At 44.6% G+C, this 26133-nt stretch overlaps 1 protein-coding gene across 2 annotated transcripts; it reads right to left on the minus strand.

Annotated features, from left to right (window-relative positions):
• LOC119117679 (1-phosphatidylinositol 4,5-bisphosphate phosphodiesterase beta-4-like) lies at positions 1-24199 on the minus strand. 2 transcript variants are annotated; one of them, XM_037244104.1, is made up of 39 exons: positions 23935-24198; positions 22425-22474; positions 18558-18630; positions 12978-13075; positions 11541-11621; positions 11351-11410; positions 10816-10959; positions 10150-10229; positions 10024-10077; positions 9876-9957; positions 9707-9807; positions 9232-9289; positions 8675-8783; positions 8084-8294; positions 7930-8023; positions 7773-7852; positions 7578-7662; positions 7414-7504; positions 7239-7334; positions 7014-7162; positions 6856-6951; positions 6656-6794; positions 6500-6584; positions 6169-6293; positions 5731-5782; positions 5329-5431; positions 5090-5254; positions 4241-4445; positions 3653-3741; positions 3377-3586; positions 3236-3301; positions 3043-3158; positions 2906-2981; positions 2652-2827; positions 2478-2579; positions 2326-2383; positions 2165-2251; positions 1967-2000; positions 1-1610 (listed from the first exon to the last, which is right to left on the minus strand). In XM_037244104.1, exons 4-39 carry the CDS (start codon positions 13059-13061, stop codon positions 1534-1536), a joined length of 3720 nt encoding a protein of 1239 aa, XP_037099999.1. In that variant the 5' UTR covers positions 13062-13075; positions 18558-18630; positions 22425-22474; positions 23935-24198; the 3' UTR covers positions 1-1533. The 2 variants fall into 2 exon arrangements, with proteins under 2 accessions (XP_037099999.1, XP_037100000.1); XM_037244105.1 differs by lacking the exon at positions 1967-2000 and having other exon boundaries at positions 23935-24199.
• Positions 24200-26133: the final 1934 nt, after the last annotated feature.

The following is a 26133-nucleotide window of genomic DNA, read 5'->3' on the forward strand; positions in this document are numbered from 1 at the left end:
TGCTTTTGGGTCCCATGTTCCACTGTCATTTATTGGTACACATACTATAAAACAGTATTAAAGGAGCCGAGTAACAACCGCGTCATCGTCGCTATAAGTTCAACAGTACAATAGAAATACAAAAAAAAAAAAAAGACCAGAGAGAACACACACACACAGTATGGTTGGTTGGCGAGCTACAGTTAAAAAAAAAAAAAAAAAAAAAAAAAAGGAGCAAAAATAATTTTTGCTTCTGGACCGACAACATAAGTGCAAAAAATAGAAGAAGAAAAACGCCTCTAACAAACAATTTAACTAGACATCATATCTAATATATATATATAATATATATGTTCATTTATTTATATATATGTATATAGAGATCTCCATATAAATAATTCTTGAATTTGGCATTGACCCTCACTCAAATAAATTAAAACAATCTGAACAGACACCGAGTGGCACATTTGCGACGCAAAGGAATAAAAGCACTTTCTTTTTTCACGCCCTAGTCAATACTCGAGGGGCGGCCTCTGCTCAGACCAATTAGACGGAAAACAGAAATTAAAGCGAGAGGAAAGAAAGACGTCATCCTGATGATGTCAGAAAGCTGCTGCAGTGAGCATAGACTAACAATTTGGTGGTGATTTTATTTTGCAGATTTTTTTTTCCATCACTGCTTGAGTATTGAAGCACGTTAGGGGTGGGCAAACTTTAGTCCTTTAGAGACACCTTAGATTTTAAAAATGGCTGGGTGCTGTTAGCTCATGTGTAGATAATGTTTTTTTTAAATAAAAAAAAATTAAAATGTGAATGGAAATATTTTGTATTGTATCTATGTATATAGAAAATGACTTTAAAATATTCAATTAAGAAATTGTTTGTGGTGAATAAATAAAATTGAATAATAAAACTGAATAAATACATTAAAATTAACTGCATTGGAGGGGCAGCTATGTGAACGCCACAAAAGTCTTGATAATCAAATCTGAATGTTTAAATAAAAGAACAGACTTTGCCCACCCCTAGTTTACCTGCTAAAACCAGTTTGGGTGATTTTAAAGAGGGGGGGTCAATAAAACATATTAAAATGTAAACATTTCAGACAACACAATAGCTTTTTTTTGGGGCAGTAAAATATTAATACTTGTTTTTTTAACGCTTCCATACAATTGGATGGAATAATATTCATCACTTTCTCATTTTTTTGGCTACACAATTGTATGGAAGTGGTTAATGAAAATATCAGAATCAATTCAATTTGGGAGCATCACTGATGGTGCAAAACACCCTGATGAGTTTTCACTAATGTGGGCATTTTGTTTCCCCACAATACTACTTCAACAACATTTTAGAAAACAGCTTTGCGTTAGAAATCAAGTGTGATTGTACAAACAGTGCTACATTCCAATCATGTCACATACAAACAAAGTGTTTATGTGCACAGTTCCAAAGCTAAATGGTGTTTGTAAGGGGGGGGGGGCTACATTGTGTCTGTTTGTGTGTGTTTGTGTGGGGGCGCTGAGTTTTGGCGTCTGTGTGTGTGTGCGCGTGTCAGACGCTCACACCACCGTGGGAGGTCTGCACTCCATCCCCTCCTCCAACTTGGCCATCTGCTGCATGTCCTTTGCCTTTAAACATAAATACATACACAGCGTTAAGAAACATACATGGAAGGCACATGCACATTCAATAAACATATGGTGTGCATAAAAAGTCTACACACCCCCTTTCAAATGTTTTTGTGATATAAAAACAACGAGACCATTATAAATTCACGTTCAATGGGAGTCAGCACACTTGATGAATCAAGTCGAGATGTTCGAGTAGTTTGTTTGTTTGCTAGCCCGTTTGTTTTGGTTGCGCAACTTTATGATGTCATCGTACAACTTGACAAGTATTTATTGCATTTAAAAGCATAAAAACAGGAAGGGTATAACTCCCCAAAAGAGTGTCATGGTGGTAAAACCGTGAAGGAGGTGCCTACCTTTTTGTTTGTTTGCATGGTGTGATGCCAAAAGCTGTGCCAGGAGAAGCAAATGATATTAAAGACAACTCCCAAAAAAAAAAGAACATACATGTATACACACAGGGATGGATGGAGATGAACAAGCAATCTTTGTCAAAGTGTCAGTGTACCTAATGAAAAATAAAAATGGGACTTCTATATAATGTTCTGTTGTACCTGCTCATTGAACTTGTCCAGTTTCTCCACCTGCTCTTTCTGGTTCTTCTCCAGCTGCTCCATTTCCTTCTGCTGCTTCATGGCCAACTAACACAAACACGCAAACGTCACGTCTTCCCCCCCGGTCTACTCGCGCAGGTTTTTTTTATTTGTGTACGTACCCTCTTCCTCTCATCCATGAACTTTTTGGTGTTGCTGCTGTTCAGCTCTCGCACTCTCCTGCGTGTCACAAACAAAATGGCGTCTGTATGTAAATACTGTATGTTAAAAAGTGTGTGTGTGTGTGTGTGTGTGTGTGTGTGTGTTGTTGCACCTTTCCCTCTCTGCCTTGTTTTTGATGCTCTTGTCCTGGCTGATGGCTTTGCTGTTCTCCATGGACATCTTGGCCTGGTTGGCTCGCATCTCTTTGCTCTGCCTGTCATCACAACAAACGTGGAAATGAGAACTACGGAAACCCGGAAGAGACAAGTTTAAAAGTGTGTCTAACCGCTCGTGTATGAGTTTGAGCTGGCCGGTCTGCTGCTCCTGCATGCTACTCAGCAGCTTCTTGAGGTGTTGGCACTGCTGCGTGACGTGGGCGTCCTTCATCTCCTGCTCTTCGCTGCTGTGGCCGCTGATCAGCTCCGACCATTCCTTGGTGTGCTGCGCCGTTGTGTCCTTCACCTAGCGCTCACGCACACATACAAACGCACGTCAGGACTCCCGACGACGAAACCACGAGTGAGGCTGAATGTCGCGCACCTTAGCTTTGTGATCGTTGACCAGCGTTTGGATCTTGTCTTCGGTTTCTTTCTTCAAATCTTGGCAGTTGTTTTCCCTGATGGGCAATACGTATACTCAGCGGACAATTCATTAGGTACAGGCGTGTCACGAGTTACCCTCGTTTCTTGATGGCTTTCTCCAGCAGTTTCTCCAGCGTGCTCTTTTCCTTGTCGTGCGCCGACAACATCTTGTCCACCTGCGTGCCGTGCGATTTCTGCATCGCGTTTTGATCCTGCCAAGGCAATTCAAAATAAATAAATAAATAAATAAATATACATTCGGATGCAATGTAAGGAAAGGATCACTGACCTTCAAGTGCTTCTTCTTTAATGCGCTCAACTCCTTTTGTTGCTTTTTTAGGAGCTTAATGTACGTCTGCAGTGGGAGAGACGCACGTTACATCACAGAGTCTTTTATTTTACAGAAATGACTTTTTGAAAAAGATGGTACCTTCATTTGCTTTAAGTCGTCAATGCTGACATTGGGTACCAGTGCGTTATCTGCTTTCTTGGTCTCTGCCGTGTTGTTCTGGGCGGCGTTGGAGGTATGACCGACGTCCGAGCTGCTCTGAGGCGTCACGCTGGCCTTCACCGTATCCCCTCGGCCTTTTCCCTTCTTGTCGTTCTTGGAGCTTCCGCTCGGGACGTCGGCGATGTCGTTCTGAGACGCAACGGTCGGTTTTCATGACAGTGTTTTGTTTATGTTTGGTTATGTTTGTGAAGGTACCGTGTCAATGCCGAGGGCTTTCATCTGATCGGCTCGTTTCTCCGCGATGGTTAGAAATTTCTTCGGGTCGGACAGAGCGTCTACGATCGCTGCAAAGTATCATTCATGTCCGCTTGGTTAAAATATAAATCACTTAAAAACAATCAATATAAAAAAAATGAATAAAATAAATTAAAAAAATAAAACACATTTTTACCATTCTAGAAACTATTCTAGAAAACTAGCCAATGGCTAGATTATAATTTTTTTTTAAACCCTCCCCTTTGTTATAAATCCAATATGGAAAGACAACAAGTCCTTGGCAGAAGTATAAAAAGAAAAGCAATCAGGAAACAATCAAAAACAAAATGCTTCTAGCATCAGAGCACACCCAGCAGGAGGAGGCGCTAACGAGTGCGGTCATTTTCCCTGCGCCAACCCTTTGGCTTGCTTTAATGACAGCTGCAAATGTCTTCTCATTTGCATGTTTAAAGCACATCATTACCGGGAAACCAACCAGCGGCAAAGAGGAAGGAAGTCAAAGAAAATGAAAACAAAGTTCCCTTGAAATGAACCTAGAAAGCGTTTGGGGACGTTTGTTTTGCTCACCCCCAAAGCCGTCGGGCACGTAAGTTTTGAGGATGATCTGGCAGAAGATGGTGGGCAGCGAGAGGGGTTTGTTGCCCTCGTTCCGCAGCGAGATGTGACGGTAGCCGGCCTGCAGGCCGTCCAGCGGCAGGATACGCTGGCCGATCAGCTTGTTGTTGTCGTCGTACACGGCCAGGCGCAGCACCGCCAGATCCGGCAGGATCACCTGCGGCAAAAAAGAACCACACAAACAATTTTTACCAAAATGATGCTTTACAATATGGCTAGCGACAAGGCCATCGCCATGACAACGCATGCTGTACATGTATAAAGGTTACATCTGCAGTATCTTTATGGGTATGAAGAGCCAAGTGATAAGTGAACAAAGAGAAGAGGATGATTAATCCCTGGCGAAGAGATAAGAGAATCCCGAGGTGAGATGAATGAAGCTACGCAAAGCGAGGTGTGGTGAGGCCCCGCCTCCTCGCTTGTGACTCATCCGGTGAGTCTTGCTTGTTACGCACGCATGCCAGCTGAGCTTTTCAAGGTGTTTGCCGGTTCCCGCCGGCTGCGTGTGCACATGTGACAAAAGGGATCTCGCCGGCAGCCTGTGATGCCCCTCACTGATAGTGTGTGTGTGTGTGTGTGTGTGTGTTGCATGGCGCTGAGATTGATGGTGTGTGTTAAAGGGAGCTGGAGTCACAGTCACGGCTGAGAGACTTCTCATTGTGCTGAGAGCAGCACTATTGCGCACACAGCAACCTGCAAGCGCGCATTTTATTTAATATGATTTAATTACACCTACATTTAAATGCATTGCATGTTTTGCTTGAAAATAAATACAAAAAAAAAACCACTAATATGACTCACCTTTCTAAATACGAAGGGTTCCTCATTGTAGGCGGGGTTGAGTCCGTTGTTCATCACCATGCGCGTACGGAACTCTTTGCGGATGGTGTCGGTCGGCAGGCCGTACATGTCCACCTCCACGTACGTGCCGATCTTCTTGTCCGACAGAAACTGGCCGGAGAACACCTGCAAGCGCAGAGGAGGTGATGGTAAACAAGGCTGGATCAGCGTTTATGAGGTCGGAACGTTCGGTATCTAACCTGCACACTGCATGTGGCGGCGATGACGCCGTCCACCGGCGTCTCCGAGAAGGGATCAAATGTTCGGTCGGACCGCCGCATGAAATCGGGCTTCAGCAGGTACCTTATGTGCGCAATAATGGAAAATGTCAATGAATTGATTTCTTTCACTTTCAGGTGATGTTTTCCCATTTGAACATAATGGCCCCACGACCTCCTTGTATATTACACATATTACATTTCCCGCATTAGCAGTGGCGAGGGAGGGGGAGGCGGTTGGGAGGAGGACAAGACAGATGACTTCTCCGAAAACCACTTACAGGCCCCGGGGAGCGCCAGGCGGCGGCTCCGGTCACCAACGGCAACCGCTAATGAGATGTGACAAGCTTTAAGTGATGAGAGAGAGGAAGGAGATGCTCTCACCCGCAGCATCCGTTGTACTCAAACTTTCCCTGATTCAGCTGCATGGCCAAATCTGAGGAGGAGGGAAAAGAGAGAAAAAAAATCTAAAGCATTGCAAAGGCTTAAAAGGCGCTCATCTTCTCGTGCCAGCGCCTCTGGCCTCGCACATGCTCGGTTTGCGGGAGGCGCCATATGTCGAACGGCCCTCTAGCCTCGGGCGGCGGGGCAACAGCTGCTTTACAACAGGCTCGCGCCCACGTTTGAGGCGGGCAGTCAAGTGCGGTGTGGTAAAATCCGTCCATTTCCGATGGCGCTTTACTCCTGAATTGGTCGGTGCTCAATTGAAAGGCATTATTTTGTATTGCTTGAAAATACATGTATATTTAGAATCTGTGTGTGCGTGCGTGCGTGCGTGTGTGTGAGAGGTTGACGGCGGCCCCGCATGGCGTGATGCGGTACCTGGGGTCTGGAAGTTGAGCGAGACCATCTGGCAGCCGGCGTTCCAGAAGATCTGAGGCATGTAATTACTGGAGTCCACTCGGCCCCCTTTGGGGTAGATACGGCTCATCTGACGCTTGTTGTAGCTGCGCTCGGGCTCAGGAACATTCCGACAAAGACGCAGCACGCGTGTGTGTGTGTGCCTCATGTGCACCGCAGGACTATTTTTAGTGTGAACAGCTCGGGTCAAGAAGTCCCTTTGGAGGGAGAGTGTGTGCGGTCGCATGTGAGGCCAAGCGACACAGTTCACATTTTAGCCAAAAGCGATTCCAATCCAGAACCCAAAGGATACTTGACAAACTCGATGGCGTTGGTCTTCAAGTAGCCGAGGCCCACAGACTCGTTGAAAGACGACATGTTGTGGTGGATGTTTTTGTCTAAAGAGGAAAAAAATATATATATTAGGAAGATGCACATGATCTATTTCAAGAGATTAACGTGAGCTCACCATCGGCCACATCAAAACTCTGGAACTTGACGGGCTGGGCGTAGTTGACCATAGCGGAGAGGTACGGGTGGATGTTGGTGGTGGCGCCCACGTACGTGTACTGCGCGATCAGAGCTTCCTCCAAGTCCTCAGAACCCTCCTGATTGAAGACACAAACTGGATCAGGCCCGGTCGGGATGTGGCTGGTGTCATAAACAGACCTTTTTGTTGTTGTCAGGGTCGGACGCCTCCGAGATATCTGTGGCGTCGGCTGCTTCCGTAGCTTCGGATACTTCGGTGGTCTCGTCGTCGGGCACCTGCGACCCAAGGCGACGATATGAAGCGACATCACGGCCGAGTTAAAGTGAGTCAATCTCACCTTTTTGATACTGTTGCTGCGCTCCTCCACTTTCTTGGTGCTCAGAGTGTTAGCTTGAGACTCACTGTTGGCCTCTTTGTCACTGGCCGCCTCCGAAAGGCTGCTGGGCGCCTCCGAGGTCACGTCCTTATCTTCGGGCTCCTTTTCTCCTGGGGATCATGATGTCATTTTCAGATGAGGGCGGCGTAATGACATCACGGGTTGTGGTGGGATGCCCGATCTCACCGTTCTCCGCTTCGTCCTCGTTCTCCTCTCCCATGATGATGGCCGTGGTGTTGGTCTCTCCTGCCTCCATGTGCTTCTTGAAGGCCTCCAGTTGCTCTGTATGACGTATTAAAACACACATTCAACCACAAGATGATTCAAGAACGAAGATTCCGTTTACAAGTGGTCAACTTACTCTGCTCCACTTCCGGTTTCAAGCGCTTGTTTTTGATGAGGATTTTTCGTTTGAGATCATTTGGCGAGGGTAAGGGGCGACCGGACTCGATCTGCAAAAAGGAACGTTCATACGTTGGAATTGGAGCGAGTCGCCAAAGTGGTTCTGGAGAGCGGAGAGGTTACCGGAAAGTTTTCCAGCGGTTGCTTCTGGAGAAATTCGCCAAAAATCTCCTCGCAATACTTGGCCATTTTGTACTGTTGTGGTTTACTGGACACACAGAATCAAATAAGTTACAGCTCACATTTTCCATTCTTTTTAATATTACAGCCTTATTCTAAAATGGATAAAACACAACATCCTCACAATTGTGCAAATACCTGCAGTGGTTTTCAAAGGATAAAATAACAGGAGACTCTGTGGTGACGAAGGCCGTGTCCTTGATGGCTTGGATTACATCCTGTAGGCAGTCACGGCAGATGTACTACCACATCTGTCCACAAGAGGGCGCCCACGCACCACGTTAAAAGTGCTTACCTTGAACAGGATGTCAGTGCACATGGCCTTGCCATGAGTGATGATGGGCTCCTGGTCCTCTCCTTTGCCGTCCCAGCAGTCCAGCTCCACGCACCTGACACACACATTCAGCATCTGCATCCCAAAGGTGTGAACACGCGTCTTGAATAACTACCTGCATCCTGAGAGCAGGGCCTGGCGATACATCTCCACCGATGACTTGCCGCCAAACTGCCGACCCGTCAGGTAGGAGTTGTGGGACGAGCTAATGAAGTAGTGGGCCAGCGGCTGGTCCATGTCCTGGTAAAGCTCCAGGCGGTCCAGGAACACCGGTGCATTCTCGTCCGACATCAGGTAGCGGCAGAAACCATCGCTGGACATGAGGCCTGGAGGTTAGATTGAAAATGTATACATTATTATTACATTGAATACACATTTGGGTAAAAAAATGCCCACATACTTGAGTTTCAGATAATAATAATAATAATAAAGTGCTCTATAAACGGTTTATAGGTGTAATACCACATATGTCCACACGAGGGCGCGCATGCACCATGTAAAAGTTCTTCCCTTGAACAGGATATCAGTGGTATTTAAAATTTACTTGGTAATATGTCTCAAATTTCTCCCCACATAGCACTGATGGACTGTTAAATAGGTCATCTCAAAATATATATATTAATATATATAAACTGTGCGGCCGAACCGATTGATGGCAGCAGAGACCCACATAACGCTTCCTGTTTCATTTCTCCTCCTCACTCACCTTTCTTCTTGAGCCCTTCATCTCGTTCGTATTTCTCGATGATCTGTGTGGCTCTTTTGGGATCATAAAACGGGAAGAGGATCTCATTGAGACGGGGGTCCCGCTGATTCTGGGGAACAAGTGCCAATAACAAAATCAAACAATGACCAACATACAGATGTTTGTCTTAAAAAAAAAAAAAAAAAAAATTGTGCATCTGACATAACACACGGGGATGATGATTCATAAGTGACACCAAATCACAAATAGGTGCTGTCTAGTATCAAGTGCGCTGGTCACAGAACCACAACACAGGCAGCGGAAGCAACAGGACGGAAACCTCTACCCTCCCGTTGCCGTGGCAACATCCATCAGACACCAACGAGGCTGAGGTGGGAGGGAAGGAGGGATGATGGGGGATACAGGGGGATAGAATGAGGGACGGCATGCAGAGGAAGTTGCCCTCGGAAGTAAAAAAGTCTCCTTAATGGAGATGTTGAGGGTAGTGAAGGCAAGGCAAACACACACAAACAAACAAACACACAGAGAGCAAAGTTAACGAAAAATAAAGAGCTTACTTCATTGAGAAAGCTGACTAACTGGTCTACTGTTAAATAATCACTTTTGCTCCCATTGCTGCAAAGGAATCCATTAGAAAAGAGAAAAGAACAAATGTTAAGCCTCTGGAAATAGTCAGTCAGTCGTTCCCGCAGCAGGCAGTCAGTTCACATTATTAGAAACAACAAGCTGGCTTTGTTCTCTTTTGCGGGGATTAATCGTCCCCGGTGAAAATGTCATTAGGTAGAAGATCGTTAATGGCGGAGAACTGGAGAAGCGGGTTAGAGGCTCTTTTCGTTAGTGCAGCGGGCGCAGCGACAATGTTTGCCACCATTATTTACAAAAGGATGCGGCGCTAGTGGATAACGTCACAGTGAATCTTGTTAGGCGGAGCTAATGCGAATCCAATGCAACGGGAGGCCATTACTTCTTTTGGTTGTTATTCATTTGGAAGGTTGAAAAAGAAGTGCACAAAAGGGGGAGATGGATTCTTACATCTTCTTGAAGAGGTCCTCTAAGTCCGTGCGAGGGCAGATCTTCTGCGTGAGCGCGTAGAAAATGTCGAAGGTGAAGACCGACGGTTCGATCTCGTCATTCTGCGGGCGAAATGAAAAATATTTTCCCGAGCGAGGAAAGCCGCGTGTCGCCAGACGAGAGAGCCCACCTTGCCGCTTGGAAGGCCCAAATCCTTCAGGGCTTGAAAGATGCCCTTCTCCGTCTTGCCTGATGCAAACGTCCGTGTAATCCTTCAGATGGGAGGAGAAAAAGAGTTAGTGGCATAAATATGAGTTGCGGTGCCAATTGGCTCTTACCCTCTCACGGGAATCTTGCCATTGACATTAGTCAGGACGCACATTTTCATCCAGCTGCGAGAAGGACAGCGAAGAAATTAGACAGACGCAGGCGTAAACGACCTGCTGTGGCGGCTTGGCACTCACTGCTTTTTTAGGCAAGTCATGGGACACACGTTGTTGGCCTTGAAGTTGTGAATCACCGACCTCAACCCCTCCGTCCATTTCTGTGCGCAAAACAGCAGCGAGCAGCATGACGGACATGAAGATAAAGCCATTAAGCGGGATAACACGGGCTCCAGTGTGTGTGTGTGTGTTCATGTAAATAACTCTATTACGTCCCGAGGTCTGCTACTGACGGCCATGTGCATGCTGGAAGGTGCTGATAGTGTCTTGGTGAGTGTGCGCATGTGTGTGTGTGTGAGCAAACCTGTGGGCAAAAATCGTGTGTGTGTGTGTGTGTTGATGAATAAATAACACCCCATGGTGGCAAACACTACAGAGTGCCAAGCATCCTTGATAAAAACACAAACGGCCTCTATTGAGGCTTTTTCCAAAGACACCCTCTGTGTATATTTTGGTCACTGGACGGTCTCGAAAGAAGAAGTTTAATTCAGCTTTTTAAAGCAATCTTCATTCCAGTGGATTTGTATCTTTGCATGACTGGAGAGCTATAAGTAGCATACATGAGCTTTGACTAACAGCTAATAAAAGCCAGCGTGAGTGAGCTAAATTGAAAGACGCTATCTGTCAGCACGACAAACATGCGGCTATTTGGAGTCGCTTTCACACGCAAACGATTATTTCCCTCACCCTGGCCATGTCCGGGTTCTCCGCCACCATGAACATGAAGCTGAGGTTGACCAGGTCGGCGCCGCTGCAGATGCAGATGATGCAGCCCTCCAGGTCCGCCTCCGTCTTGCCCGCGGCCTCGAACGACGACAAGATCTTCGGGTCCTGGCGTGGAAACGAAGACCATTTTGTGTGTAAGAGAAGGAGTCGCTTCCTTTTTTTTTTTTTTAATCATCTTGGGAGATTGCAATTATTATTAATTATTTTAAAAGCGGAAAAAGGTTTCCTCCATACGACAGAAGTAAAGGAAAAAAATCTGTTTTTAACATGATAAATTGACGTAACATTAGAGATGGATGTCTATTTTGGCGTCATATTTATGCAAGAGGAACAAAGTGTCTTTTCAGCGTCAGCTTTTGACCCGAACTCCTTGACCCAGAACACCAAACGAGCAGCTCCGCACACAAAAGAATGACATTGGCGTTCGGCTTTTTCATCAGCGTGGGAGGAACGCTTCGGTGGCTCGTGTTTTTTTATTTTTTTATTTCCCCCTCACCTTGGGGACGGCGCCGACGCGGATGCTGTTGATGAGGGAGCACTCCAGCGCCTGGCCCTCCTGTGACGGAAATGAGGAAGCGGGAAGGAAAGGTAGTGAGAATTGGAAAGACACGTAAATAGGATCACATTAACCCCATTACAGCAAAATAACACTCTTATCAAGGCGAGGACGAACTTCATTTGTGTACCTTTCCTTCACTTTTCCAGCTGATGAAGAAGCCATACTCATCCACCTTCACCTGGCAATTGGGCTCAAAGATGTACGGGTCCTGAGGAGAAGCAAAAGTCAAGAAAATGAATAAAAAATATCCCCAAAACATGTTAAAATACAAAGTACAAAAAGTTGTGCAGTTTAAAATTAAATGACTGTAACCCCCCCCCAAGGAGTTTCATCGTAAAAATAAAGCGACCTTAACGTTCATGTATTCACCGGGATTCTGCTTCTTCATTTTATGTAACCTCTCCAAAAGACCAACAGAACTGTGTGACAGACGCGTTAAAAGCCCGAGCGACTTAAAAGGTCGTAAAAAAAAAAAGGCCTACTGTTAAAAGCCAACCTGTCACACTGTGTGACAAGCTCGCTTCCCCAAAAGGATGTCTTTTACAGCACGGCCTTGTCTCGCATTTTTATTGATCTGACTCAAAACATGATAAATATTGTGTTTTTTTTATGTGCTCGTCATTTTGCGGCAGTTCCAGAAACATCCGTCAACGACCGGAGACGGAAGCGCCGCATGCAGGCAGGTTGTGAGTGGCTGAGGAAAGCCTTTTGACTGATGACCGAGGACACAAGTGACCTTCCCGCCTGTCCATTTCTCAGCGGCGGGACGGAAACCTGACTCAAAAATCAATGTGGAACGTGACGTTTGTTTTGAAACGAAAACAAATCCCCCTTGTAAAAGACTAGAGAAGAACAGCACTTTTGTCATCAGTTTGAAGCGTGTGGGTGGAGTTAAACTATTAATTTTTTTAATATGGTCTCTAAATGGCATATTTTTCTCTTGTGGGTGTCTCTGAAATATAAGCACAAACAAAAACCTGTCTGGACCATCAGTCACTCAGCAGGCCGTGTTTTTCGTAAGGGGAGGGGTGAGAAAAATCCATGCTGTTTAGCATATTTGCTCGAGTGTGCGCGTGGGGGTGGAATTGGCGGACGCCGTTTAAAATCGACGTCGCCTACGGGCTTTCTAGTTTCCGAGCAGCAGAAGATTGTTACTTCACGTATAAAAATCCAGAATGAATGAATGCGCTGTTTTGAACTTTCCTGCAGAAAATCTAAAGTGCTAATTGTTACAGGTTTGCCGATGAATTTCTATGCAATGAGTGACATCACAAGTTGTCTTTGCTCCTGTCATGGGACTTCAATATTTGCTTAACACAAATCTTATTTCCAATAACAGACAGACACATACATAAAAAAAAAAAAAAAACTCACTACTATTTATGGTGAGCAAATACAAAAGTTGTGAAAGTTGAAATATGACCACTGGCTGGAGGATCTGCGAGTTGGAGCACCGCGCCGTTGTGGGAGCGGTCAAAGTGATCATGGCCAATCAATTATTTTTTTTAAATATATTTTTTTAGATGTCTCATTCATAGAACTAATAAGTCCACTTTTGTTGTACCTCATCAAATCTGTCAAAGGGGGCGCCATGTTGCATGAACTCGGGCACATGCTTCTGCCAATTGAACTCGTACGACTTTGTCATGGCTCCTCACAGACCTGCGACAAAGGGAACCACACAATGAGTCAAACGCACAGAAAACAAAGTTGGCAAAGGGCACAGAAAGATCATTTCGCTTTTTTTTTGGTAGACTGGAGCAGGCTTCAAGGGATGAGGGGAGCTAAGGCTAATGATCCAGCCAGGCGTTGAGTAATGACATGAACAAAAGAAACCTTTTATCGCTCCATAAGAAGAGGATGAGGATTGATTCAGGAGCTGTCTTGAGCGCACACACGTTGCACGTGCGCAGCCATGCGCCGCCTCGGGGAGGAGGGTGGTAGGGGAGGGGGCGCGCCCGCCAGCAAAGCGTTATCTTGTCGATGACACCAACCCAAATATAGTCTCCTCCTTACGTCATTCTCAAATATGCCAGACAAGCGCGTGACACGCTATCTATAGGCCTGCCATGACACCTGCGTGGAACTGTTTCATAATAAGAACCGGTTGATGTCAAAATCTTGACTGGATTTAAAAAATATATATATTCCTTAACTCAAATTGTGTTCATTTTTTGGACCTCATTAACAGCATTTGTCCAACCAAAAGCACCAATCACACACTTGTCATAAAGTTTGACTTCAGTCTTGCACTTCTCGTTTGTTTTCAATCCCTCGCTTTTATCGTTAAAGAAAAAAAGTTCTCCCTGACACATTGGCTTTCTGCACCGCTTCTCCACTTTGAAGAGTTCTAACGATGTGTCTGCCTAACCTTATTACTGCCCTTTTCCCCTCGCCGGCCTGACGCAATCTCGCACCTCTCGCTGTGAAATGCGGTGCGATTAACAGCCCGGAACATTCACTGACTCGACTTGTGCCGCGTATATCTTTATTTTATGACTTTATTTCAAAATGGAGACACTCTCGCGGGCTCCTGTGGTCAACCATGAAAAATCATTCGATGATACCAACTTCGTGGTGGGCAGAGATGTTTCATGGTAAAAACCAACAAACTCGCTTGTGGGGATAGATAATGACTCGCTCGCTCGGGAGAGAATGAGGCAAGCGGCTGTATGTGACAGAGAGTGGAGGGGACGTCTGCTCTTGATGTGGGCAATATACATCAGTGCCAACATCCACAAAGGCCACGAGAAGCTCTCGCCAAGAGCAGATGAAGCACGTTTTTAGATATTAACATACGGTGGCGACTGTTTACGTTCAAACGCTTTTTGGATATTTTGCTTGTTTTGCATCACAGCTCGAGATCGTCGCACGCGTTGATGGCAAAGTACATCCAAATCAACCCGGCGTTCGACCATCTGTGGCATCCTACTAGGAGACCGGGATCGCAGATGGACACAGAATGTCGGGGGGAAGGAAAATATAGATGCTCACTTCCTGAATAATGACCAAGACCAGGCAGGGCGCCAAAATAAAATGTTTTGGAAATTCGTTTTTGAAGGCCCTGTGAAAACAGAAAAAAAAAAAAAACCTTCTCATAAGTTTTTTTTTTAAATTCCAGAAGGATTCGCTCCTCTACCAAACATACATTTCCATCATCAGGATAAACACGGCTAACAAAATTCAGTCAATTTGTGAGGATGGGAAAGCCCTAAAAAATTATGATGTAAGCAGAGAACAGGAAATCCAGTTAAGCTTTGGCTAGGGAAAGTCAGCATTCCACAATTGAACAGATGGTCTCTCCCCCATCCAGAATTCAAAGGAATAACATCTGATTAAATCAGACTAACTATCCCAAATCAGATTGCCAATGGATCCTAATTGAACCTAATTGGGTTGCGCCGCCTTGTCGGAGGCGAGGCGAGCGCGTTAGGTAATATTTTCTAAGCGATCCCGTAGCGTGCACGTGACGCACCGAGGTGGGAGCGAGCAAGGTCCGAGCACCCCCTGACTGTCCAACCCCCTGACAAGGAGATAATTACAACAGATAGAGAACACCCAGCGGTCCCACACCTCATAAAGTAAAATGAGGCTATATCCGGCAGGCAGTGCAAAGGTTGACTGAGGACGCCTTCAATTCACATCAGGTTTTTGTTCCAGGGCAAGTGCCGTTAATACTCTATGTAATACTAACTTTTATATTTTTAAAATACATTTCCAATATAGTTTTTAACTATTTTAATTATATTTTATTATTTTATTTATTTGTAGAAATTTTAAATATAAAATCTGTCCTAAAAGATTTTTTTTTTTTAATGACTGGCTGCTGTTGTATGTCTTAAATCAATGCCAGAGCGAAGCAATTTTCTTCATTCAATAGTCACATCCTTGAGTTGCCTCGAGCCATTTTCTCCTTTTGAATACAGATACCTTCATTAAAGAAGCAAGCAGAGATGAATGGGCTTTGCTCAAACCATAACAAAATAAACAAAAGTTGCAATTTAAGATCGCTGCCCAAAATAAAAAGACCACGTCGGCAAGATGAGTGACAATTCACATGAATTGCTTTTCCAGCAGAGTTCATGTTTGGCTTGACTCTATGTATCGCCCACACGGCTTCTATATTTGCGTAGGAGAAAATGTCTTTAATCCAATAAGAGATTTTACGACTGCAATATAACCCTGTGTTCTCTGAGCAAATACGACAGCAGAATCAATGCCCGAGTCTGTCAACAGAAAAACCCGGACAAGGATGGAGATCCTCCTCTTTTTCTTACAAGGCTTCCATGTGAAAGCACATTTGAAAAAAACTTACATTTATGTCACAATATATTTTTAGATTTTTAAAACAGGTCAATTTGACCCATAGGTTAAAAGCTCCTTTTTGAGTAACTTAAAGTAGAAAAGATCTTTTTGCATTCATAAAAGCCTGCAATCCACATTTGTGTAAATCAAACCTTTTTTAATGACTTTAAAAAAAAAAGCACCCGAGCGAGGCCTCGCTTGTTTCTTTTCGCCTTTTATAGTTCACCGTCACTCATCGGTCCACCGATGACATCATTTGGTGTTAGAGAGCCGCATTGTGTGCACTGATGAGCTCCAATATTGCCTCAAATATGAATCTTTCCACGGCTTAGCTTTATTTACAGACAGCCGTGGGGCCGATATCAAGTATTAATTCCCTGCTGGAAGATGTAAATTAGTTGGTGAAACAAATCAATAAACACACAAGGATAGACATGGCCAAACTAGCTCTCTCTATATATAGTCATTACTATCCGCATGCTGCCAAATTGAGTTATACAAAGAATTTAACACATGGCTTAATGGACGGAGCAACCCCCTAATAAATGATGGCCTGAGGCTTTTACTGAATAGAGGATATGAGACTCAATGTGTGTGTGTGTCAGTCTGTTGCTGTGTGTGTGCTGTGCTGAAGGCAATAACAGCAGTGAACAAACGCTATGGAGGAGGTGGGAGGGGGCTGACAAGGTTGAAAGGGGGTTAAATAAGGTCTGTCCTCGGGTTATTTGGGAGCTTGTTGAATGAATGGAAGGGTCGGTTCAATTACATGCGTAATCGCCACTAGATTGTATGCCGACCAAGAACAAAACATGGAGGGGAACGCAAGGGAATAGGAAAAATAAGGTCAAAATCCTCCCAAAGTGGACATTTGGATCCAAACGGTTTGCTGCGCTAGTGAACACACACACACGCAGATGGCCTCATATTTGTACAATAATCTTTCCCGCTGGCATGTGAGGACACAACAATCTAAATCGACAGGCTTAAATCTAATCTGAGCACAGAAACATCCGCGTCCGACTTGGAGGTGGCAAAGGTAGCACGGGGGAGGACAACTTGCCAACGGCTGAATTCTTGGGACGCAAGACGTTAGGCGGTCGGCCTTCGAGTGAAAACATTGCATTATGTCCAAATTACTGCGTTACATCACATGCTGTCCACTGTTGTGAGCTACTGTGTGTGTGTATTTCTGATGGTCTCGGTGATAGCAGATTAGGAGGTCAAAGGTTCAGTTTGCCCAGCTACACATAACTTGAGGAAGGATCTTCTGGAGAACGTTTGCCCAAACATGGGCAGAAATATTCAACATACACACTTATGGAAACCCCTTTCTCAAAAACACACACACAAAGCCTGAAGGTAAGCAGAGCTGCATAAACATTTTCCATAATATGAAAATTTAAATATGATCTGTCCCGCTGAAGATATCAAGACAGGAAGTGGGAAGATGAGTTGGACAAAAAGAAGAGATTTCTCTCATTGCCCAAATAAGTCTGCATTAATAGAGAATGTGTGCACCCCTGGTGAGCTACTGGTGAGGCTGCCAGGAGCTGACGAGCCCAGGAAAATAGAACATGTCCATATAGAGCGGAGCTGGAGGAGAAGCGGCTCAGAGGTCCGGGGGGTTACATGCTTCCCCAGAACGGGAGCTTTGCTTTTGGGCTCGACCTACTGCAAGAGGTCCCGAGGCCAACAGGAATGACTTTGGTTCAGGGCAGCGAGATTGAAAAGATGGGTCTCAAACCTGCGGCCCCGGGGGGAATTTGCGGCCCGCCGCATGATATTTTGCAGCCGCCGTATAAAAAGTTTAATGTTAGTGGAGCCGTCGCCATAGTTTAGGCTCATGACAGCTTTCGGCATGTAATTCTGAAGTGCGAGGAAACATTATCCTCTCACCCAGTCCCACTCTGAGGGAGAGCAAAGGGTTCCGGGAAGACTCATCAACACTTTGTTTAACTAACTAAGACTGGATCTTGAACACAGACGCTTGACACAAAAAAAAACCTCGCTTGCAGATCAAAACACTACAGCAGTAACTACACAGGGCGTAAATTAAATTGTCCCTTCCCCCTCTGGGGATATAAATAAAGGAGGCCCTTGAGCATGAAAGAGACGATACATTGTAACAAGTGTTTCCCGGGCAGAGACCGAGAAGAGCAGAAGGAGGAAAACCTGCCTGACAAACAAACACTCCACAGATGTTGCTCATCGCTGACACAACTGGTCGCCATAGTAACCCAGCGGGCCAGTCACGGCCTTCGGTTGGTCCGCTCGCAGCGGTGACATCACGCCGGTGGACACACACATAAAGACACACTCTAAACTCAATAACAAGTACACAGACAAACATTCCAGCCTGTGATCTGGACCCGAGTGTGTATTTATACTGACGGGACGGGAGGAACTCGCAAGGCCACCCGGCCCGGATGCTCCCTTGGGCCTTGACACAAATTGCTTGACCCATCATTAGACACTTAGTTATGTTTCCATCCCCACCCGTGGAGTAAACATTTCTCTTGTTTGCGCCGCTTAGTGAAAGTCGTCTATTTGAATGATTGCCTTTAACTGCCCCTGTTAAAAAGAAAGAAAGAAAGAAAGAAAGAAAGAAAGAAAGAAAGAAGGTCCATCTAGCATCAGAATTCAATTCGCAAATGGTGGACACGCTCGCAATCCTCTTCCTCCTTCCACTGGCCCAGTGCCCCGATTCACTCATCTTATAACAAATCACAGACAACTTTGGTGTCTGACAGACAGTCGGAACTTATAAAACTGTAATACAGTACATCTTTCCTCCTCTTGTAATCGAATAAAAAAATAAAAAAAATAGGGATGTACTTACCGAGCAGAATGGGGCCGCAAAATGAGGGGAGGGTTGGGGGGGAAACGGCAAAAAGGACAGTCACTGGACCTCTCTGAAATCAGAAAAAAAAAAGGGGGTCATGGAGACAGTGAGAAGAAAATTAAATCTTACTTGAGTGTAATCACGCTGCTGACCTTATTATTCAGTCTCATGGTGTACACTTACAGTAATATTGAGGGTGCCTTGAGGGGGTTGCACACACACACACACAATGTACAATGTTGGTTACTGTTTTCTACGTTCGGCCTATTCCCCCAGAAAAATCGTACATTTAAAGATTTCAAGACGAAGACGTCCTTTCTGAAGAAGAGATAAAATGCTAAACGATTCCACGGCTTTTCCCGAGCGGGACAGGAAGTGCTTGTGGTCGTGCGGTTGCTTGGTACAAAGATTAACGGATAAGTGCAGGCAGCACAGGGCACATCAGCACAAGTCAAAGACTGCGTTACGGGACCATCCCCATTTACAAATGACGTTATTTATGGAATGTCCTGTCCGTTCCCACATTTCATTTAAATAGCATTTGTCAGGAAAATACAACACCGGCTCAAATGTCGATTCTGTCGAAAGCACTCCGGCGAGAACATATAGATCCATATTGCATAAGGATCACATTATTGAGAAAGGACGCCACGTGAGCAATTACCATTAAGGCAGAGGATGTGCGACGTGAGGATTGAAGAGGTGTAAACAGAAGCAGAGTGTCATTTAACCGATGACAATGCCGCAGGAGATTAAAACAACAGGGGGGGGACGCACACACAAACACACAAACGCATTGAGGCGCACACACCACATATCCCACAGGTATCATGAGATGGGACACAGCGAGGGAAGTGACATTTTCTTCATGTTACCTGGAATAGGCTATTCTAAATATAACACAGTAACAGCCATGTTTGGATGCAAATAAGAACACAGAACGTGGACCGCTGAGGTCCTGGAGACAAACAACCCAAGCAACGGAAATGGTGGTTTGGGGAAATTCTGTGAAGCGACAAAAGGTCTGAATCAAAGACATCTCAGCTACAGTCCGTTAGTTTTGAAATTGGGATGATCTGAGCCGAAGAACAATCGATACGTTTGGTGAGGAGAATCGGAAAAACATTTTGTCCCGGATTCTCAGGCTGCCCCGAACACGTGGTGGAAGCTATTTCTCAGCCGTCTTCCTGTTTTATATGAGTCCTCGGAGACGTAAAAAAAACACTGGCACTCTGGAGAGCAAATCTGCAGGTTTTTGTCACACAGCTGAATCCCCACTGGGGACGGACGGAGACTTTTTTTTCGCCGCAGCTTTAGGGGACAGTTTATCCTGCTGATAAATCAATTAAACAGAAGAGCACTTGAAAGAAGGATGAAGAGCTTTTTGCTGGAGAGCTTTAATGGACAAAAGCTCTTCAGGGTCCGTATAGGACCGAGATCGGTTGTAAAACCTTATTTAATTGTAGCAGGCAACGGTTTTAGTAACCTTTCAAAGTTCTTAACTGTCATGTAAAGGTAAACAGAGGTCGTTGGAAGGATTTGGCGACTAGCTGGAGATGTCACGAGTCGAAGTCTCACTCGACAGAATCCAAGCTAAATCAAATCAAGTCGATTGAAGATAAAAAATTATTTTGAGGTTCGGGAATGAATCTTGCACTTAGTGAGTCAGCAAGAGAACACAGACAACACCACTTCCTGCTCCTTGAAAAGAATGACGGAGTTTCCTTGGTTAGTACAAAATGAAGTCTGCTTTGCGCTCAACACGTTCTTTCTTACTCACTCACCAAAATGCGGCATAATTAATGATTAAAGCAGAGATTCGTGCCACGGTTTTACGTAATAAGACTCATTACCGGATGGATGAGTCATTGATGAATAGAAATGTGCTAAAATGACCTTCAAATTTTTGAACCACTTCACTCTGTGGACAAAAGGATTGGGTGATGTTTCCATTCCAAAACAGCGACTGTATGTTTTTTTTAATAGAATAGAAGAACAATTTAATAATATAATTATAATATTTGTTTAAGACTGATATTTCAGGAAACAATGTTAAAATATTGCTTAGAAATAGGCTGTGTTTAAAAAAAATAAATAAATAAATCAAACATGATTGCCAGCACTTTCCCACGTGTTCACGCTTTGTTATGACAGCCTGTTAAGAATGGATTTATACGCCTGTCTAAGATGTTTGTTTAAATGGCACCGATGAGAAGTGGCCGACGCCAAATTTCTGGCACTGGCTTCAGAAATGCATTTGCCCCCGCTTTATAATCCTCAAATGCGGTCCTGGCGTTTTGGTTTTACGAGCAATAAGGTTCAAAGGACGGCGTGGAAAATTTAGGTCATAAATTAGGCTCAATACTTTACGGTGTCAAAAAAGCAAAGTTGACTGCTTTGCATGATGCAAGTCGATAGGTATCAACGCGCCGTGCCCTACATAGCGGTGGCTAAATGTTACATCATTACTCTGACTTACTATGTTGTAACATTTGCTCCGTGTACACACGTAGCGGGGCGGCGGGAAGATGAGGGAGCAACATTCCCACCGCTTGTCAAGTCATCCACGAGTCATGTGTCTGAGCGGCTAATTTTCATGGCGATGTATTCTGCTCAATTTGACGCTCAAACAGTGCTCGGCAACGATAACAAATTCACTTGGGTGACAACCTCCCTCAAGGCAAAAGAAATAGTAAGCCTTTGAATGTAGTCACCATTTGCAAGTCATTTTAATTTTATTTTCCATTATGGAAATGTCATCCAAATTATTATTTTTTCCATTATGGGAGAATACCATACATTTTTAGCTTGATAAAAAAAAAACATTTTAAAATATTATCACTAAATATATTATTTATATTGTTTTTATTTTATTATTTCTAATTTTCTTTTTTAAAAAGAACACTGTTTGAGGGAAGCTTACATTTAGACATTTAAAATGTTTGAAAAACTTGCTATAAATACAGGAAAAATAATGTGCACCCTTGCTATTTTTTTGCTGACTTCAATTGGAGAGCATTTAGCGGGGCGGCTGTGTGTAATAATAGCAATCCAGCAGAGGACGGGACGCCGTCGAGTATTGCGGCGTTCTGGAGCGAAGGTCGGCAGTTTAATTGGAAGAGCAAATTTCGTTCACGTGTATCCCCACCGTGGACGACGCCATGGGGGAAGATGGCGTGCGTACATGTGTGTGTGCACGCACTAGCTTCTATTAATCATAATAATGATGAACATTTACGTGAGATACGAGAGGCGTAAAACACCTGAACGCTAATCAGCCTCCGCCTGCCGCCGTGCCTCTCGCTACACATGATGACATCATTAATACACATTACATAATACGTCGAGAACTTCGTATGGAGAGCAATCACTTCCTCGTTTCATTACGGCATCTATCTGGGGAGCTTCACAGCAGCGGCAACCTGTTTTGCCGTGACTGATGTGTCGTCATCAAAAAATTTCATGGAGGAATCAAAGGCGAGCCTAAAATGGTGGCTCCAAACCAAAATGGCAGACTGCCTGTGTGTGTTTGGGGCAAGGCTTCTTAAAAAATGACTTTCCTAACAAAAGTGAGACTCCAACCCAATTTATTTGAGTTATGTGGTTGATACCAAGTCATCGATTTCCATTGCTCTGCTTCAAACCAAACTACCATCTGTGTCTTTTCGGACATGGCTTAGAAGGACTTTTTGGTGGATTTGCTCAAGGCACCACAATATTAGAAACACTCCCAGGATGGCATGTTTGGAGGGGGCCTGAGAATAACAATGACAAAGCTGTTTCAAGATGTAAGGCCTAATAAACGCAAGAGGAAAAAAAAAAAATCACCGCTCGTAAAAAGAGGAAAAAAAAACATCAACTCACCAGTTCTGCATCAATTACAATCAGCGGGAAAGGCTCATGTCTCGGCCAGCCTGCAGAGACAAAAAAGGACATACGGTAAGAAGGGGAGAGATTTTCAATCACGCCGTCGGGACTTATTTGGCTGCTTTACAGTCGGAAGCTCGCTAGGGAGGAGGCCGCTGGGTTTCTCCCGCCCGGGAAAACACCGCACTAATCATGTCTATCAGCAAAGTCACACACACCTGTCTTATCAGACCGAATCGGCCATGATGAAACCCCGTCACGGATGCGGACGTGAGGAAAGTATGGAAGTGACTGGATGGAAGCGGAATATTTTAACGTGAATAATAATTCATTTCTCTCTATTGATTTTTTAATTATTCTGTCGGTTTGAGGCAGTGGAATTAAAATGGAAGCGCGTGACAGCAGCATGGTGTCATCTTTGAGAGGATAATGTGACGTAAAAAAAAAAAATTCTGGAAAATGCTACAGGTAGAGTTGGAGCTGTTTATAAGGCAAATAAACCCAGTGGCTTGCCTGCAGGTTATTACACTGAACAAATAGGGAGCACTTAATCTACTGGGTGCATGCGATCAAACACTTGTCACACTGAGCAACAGACATGTTGCTGCTGACGTTTGCTACTGCTAATTTAAGAAAGGAATAGAATTTATTACAAGTGAAAGGCAGACTAATTTATGAAGATGTCATTGATGCTGAAATTGTTGATGTTACTCTAATAATATCAATAAAATCACATTAATATTCCTTAGTTTACCATTACAACAGAGTTTCAGGAAATTAACACCAGGTTGCAAGTCTTCAAAAAAAAAAAAAAAATATATATATATATGCATGGCATACAAAATTGCGCTTATTGCCTCCATGATGCTGGAGGAGAGACCTTGAGCAATGACACCTTGCATGCAGCACTATTATTTGGGACGGACACGCGCACGCGCGCACATGCACACGCAGATAGCATCTCCAGTAAACAACCTGCTAGAAACACACACCCTACACTCACTCCAGCAGCCTTTGCACGGCTGGCACAGGCTTTGTCATTGACCGGCTGCAGTCAGCCTCTGTCCCGCTTCCCAGCTAGCAGCGCCTGCACCCTCCAGCACCACCAGCAACCTTGCACCCCCCCCCCCCCCCCACTGTGGAAACATCGATACTCTCATCTCTTTTGCATTTAATGCACACCACGGGCACACACATAAAAACACATTTGGCATGTTTTTACCTGCTAACGTTTTCACGCTCGTGGCACGCTAGCGAGTTAGCCACGAGCTAACAACTGTCTCCAGCTGTGTGAGGGATAAATGTGACGCGAGCTATCAAATGGGAGTTTTTGTTATAATTATTTCTAATAACCGGGGGGGAAAAAACGAACGCTGTGATGCAAGCGTAAAAGCAGCGTTCAACCCGGCAGTGCTGCTAGATTATTACGAGATTTACAGGCTTTTTTAATTTATATCTTTTTTTTTTTTTTTTTTTTTTAATCCGCAAGAAGAGGAGCGCAGAGTACCGAGAGGAGTCCAGCAAGCAGTCCGGTGCGGCTCGTTCCCTCGCCGGCTGCCTCCTCTTGGTCTCCCTGAAGAGGCTGGTCCCGGTGCTCGTGGAGACTGAGCGGCGACCGTCCGACCAACAAGCTTCTCTTCTTTTTTGTTATGTTTGTGAGCGAGAGAGAGAGAGAGAGAAAAGGGAGAGAGCGAGTGAATGGGTGCGCGGAGAGTGAGTCATCCAGCCCCAAGCACATCCAGCTCCTCCCTGCCTGTCTAACAGCTGACTAGCCGAGCCGCCGTGCATTGATGGGGGCAAACACCAAAGCGCCACCCCCGCATCCCAACGCGACTCCCCTCTCCTCCCACAGTAGGCTTGCACATGTCAACAAAGGAATAACCAATTAGTAACGATGTGCATGGGAGAAAATGGTGGTGCACTGATCACTGAATCTTGGAAAAATAGCCACAACAAATGTGTAATAAAGAAAAAGTACGTGTATTCATCCCATTGTCAGAAAGAGCTTGGTTGTGATCTGCTAAAATGAGCAGTGTAGCCTTAGTTTTGTTTAAGAGCTACTTTGCAGCATCCGGGAATGAATGTAGAATGAAATCTTAAGACTAAGAAAAATGTGGCGCCAAGTGTCAGAAAGCTTGTTTATGTTCTGGGGCTGCTATGCTACATCCAGCATGAATGATGACTTGTCAACAGTAATGTTCTAGTTTGGAGTGTTAAAAACCATAGCTGCTTGAAAAAGCAGGAGAATGCAGGCCAAAAGGCACGTACACGCGAAGCAAAGTTTCGAAGAAGCTTGAAAACAAGACGTGCGTCCTGTCTTGAAACAACACATTTGTAAGGAATTGCGGCGGAAAAAAAGAAAAAATCAATACCTAACGATCGTAACCTTTCTCGGCACTGACGTTTTACACGTGGACAACAACAATGAGTCATTCCATCTGCAGGTAGGCCATCTTACGATACCCCAAACTACACAAATGAACACACATGGCTGCTACCAAGACATCTGAACACAAATAGTGCAGCAACACATGTACACAGACAATCTAATATAGCATCTATTCTTTATCATCTTGGAAAATGTTGCGAAATGCAATGAAAGCTAGGCCACGTTAAGGTTGCGCACAAGCGGCTAGGCAAAAATCCACCTTTAAATAAAACATCGCAGACTATTGGCATAGCAAACACGAGTCAGGACAATGTCTGCAGGTTGTTAGGCTGAGCAAATAACACACAGCAGTCACGTAACAGGTTTAAAGACACGTCACGCCTAGAAAGACACTCGCTTGTCACATTGATGTTCCTTTTGACATTGACTTATGTGCCTCCAAATTATTGGCTGCCAAAGTTTTTCAAGGCTACACAAAGTTTTGTTGTTATGAAGCAAAATAGCAAAGCATCACGAAAAGCATCAACATACTTTTCAATATACTAACAGACCACAAAATCAGGCACCATTTATTAAGCCACAATAAGAAATGCAGCAAGCACAAATATAACAATGCTCAGTGCGTGTGGAGAACAAATCGCATGTATGTCGAGTAATGGATTGCGTGTGAATGTTTTCTCCTACCTTAGAAGCAGCAGCGTGTTGGAGGGCCTCATTAGCATCCACTCCAAGGACACCTCGTTGCCATCCTCATCCGCCCACTGCGTTTACGTAACGTGCTGAATCTTGCTGAAACTGGTCACGCCGGTCGTTAGGGGCGACCTGGCAAGGAGGTGGGGGGGGGGGTCTTGTCTCATTGGTTACCATGCCAAACATACAAAACTTCAACCTCCAGTTCCTACTTCTCAACTCCTTCTAAAGTAGCAAAAAATGTAATACTCACCCTGCAGGTGAGTTTCTTCACGTTGGCTAAGAACAGCTCAATTTTCTGTGAAAATCCCACTCTTCATATTTATCATCACAAAGAAAAATCCAAAGAAAAAGTCCACTCCAGGAGGTAATCCTATGGCCGCTCACTGAGCCGAAAGCAGCGAACAATCCATCAAGGCGTCCGGCGCTTGCTTGGCCGCCATTCACGTTCCTCTTGGGACTTCTTTGAAAATTGTTGTTGCCAAGGAGATGAGAGGAAGTGGGTCGTTATGGGTTTCCCCTTCACTCCACGCACACACGGAGACCCCCCCCCCACCACAGTAGTGCAGTACGCATAATGTAGACACTGTCAAAAGCGTACCTATGCAACCTTTGTACAAATCATCA

This window comes from Syngnathus acus, chromosome 24, assembly GCF_901709675.1.
Source record: "Syngnathus acus chromosome 24, fSynAcu1.2, whole genome shotgun sequence".
Lineage (NCBI taxonomy): Eukaryota > Metazoa > Chordata > Actinopteri > Syngnathiformes > Syngnathidae > Syngnathus > Syngnathus acus.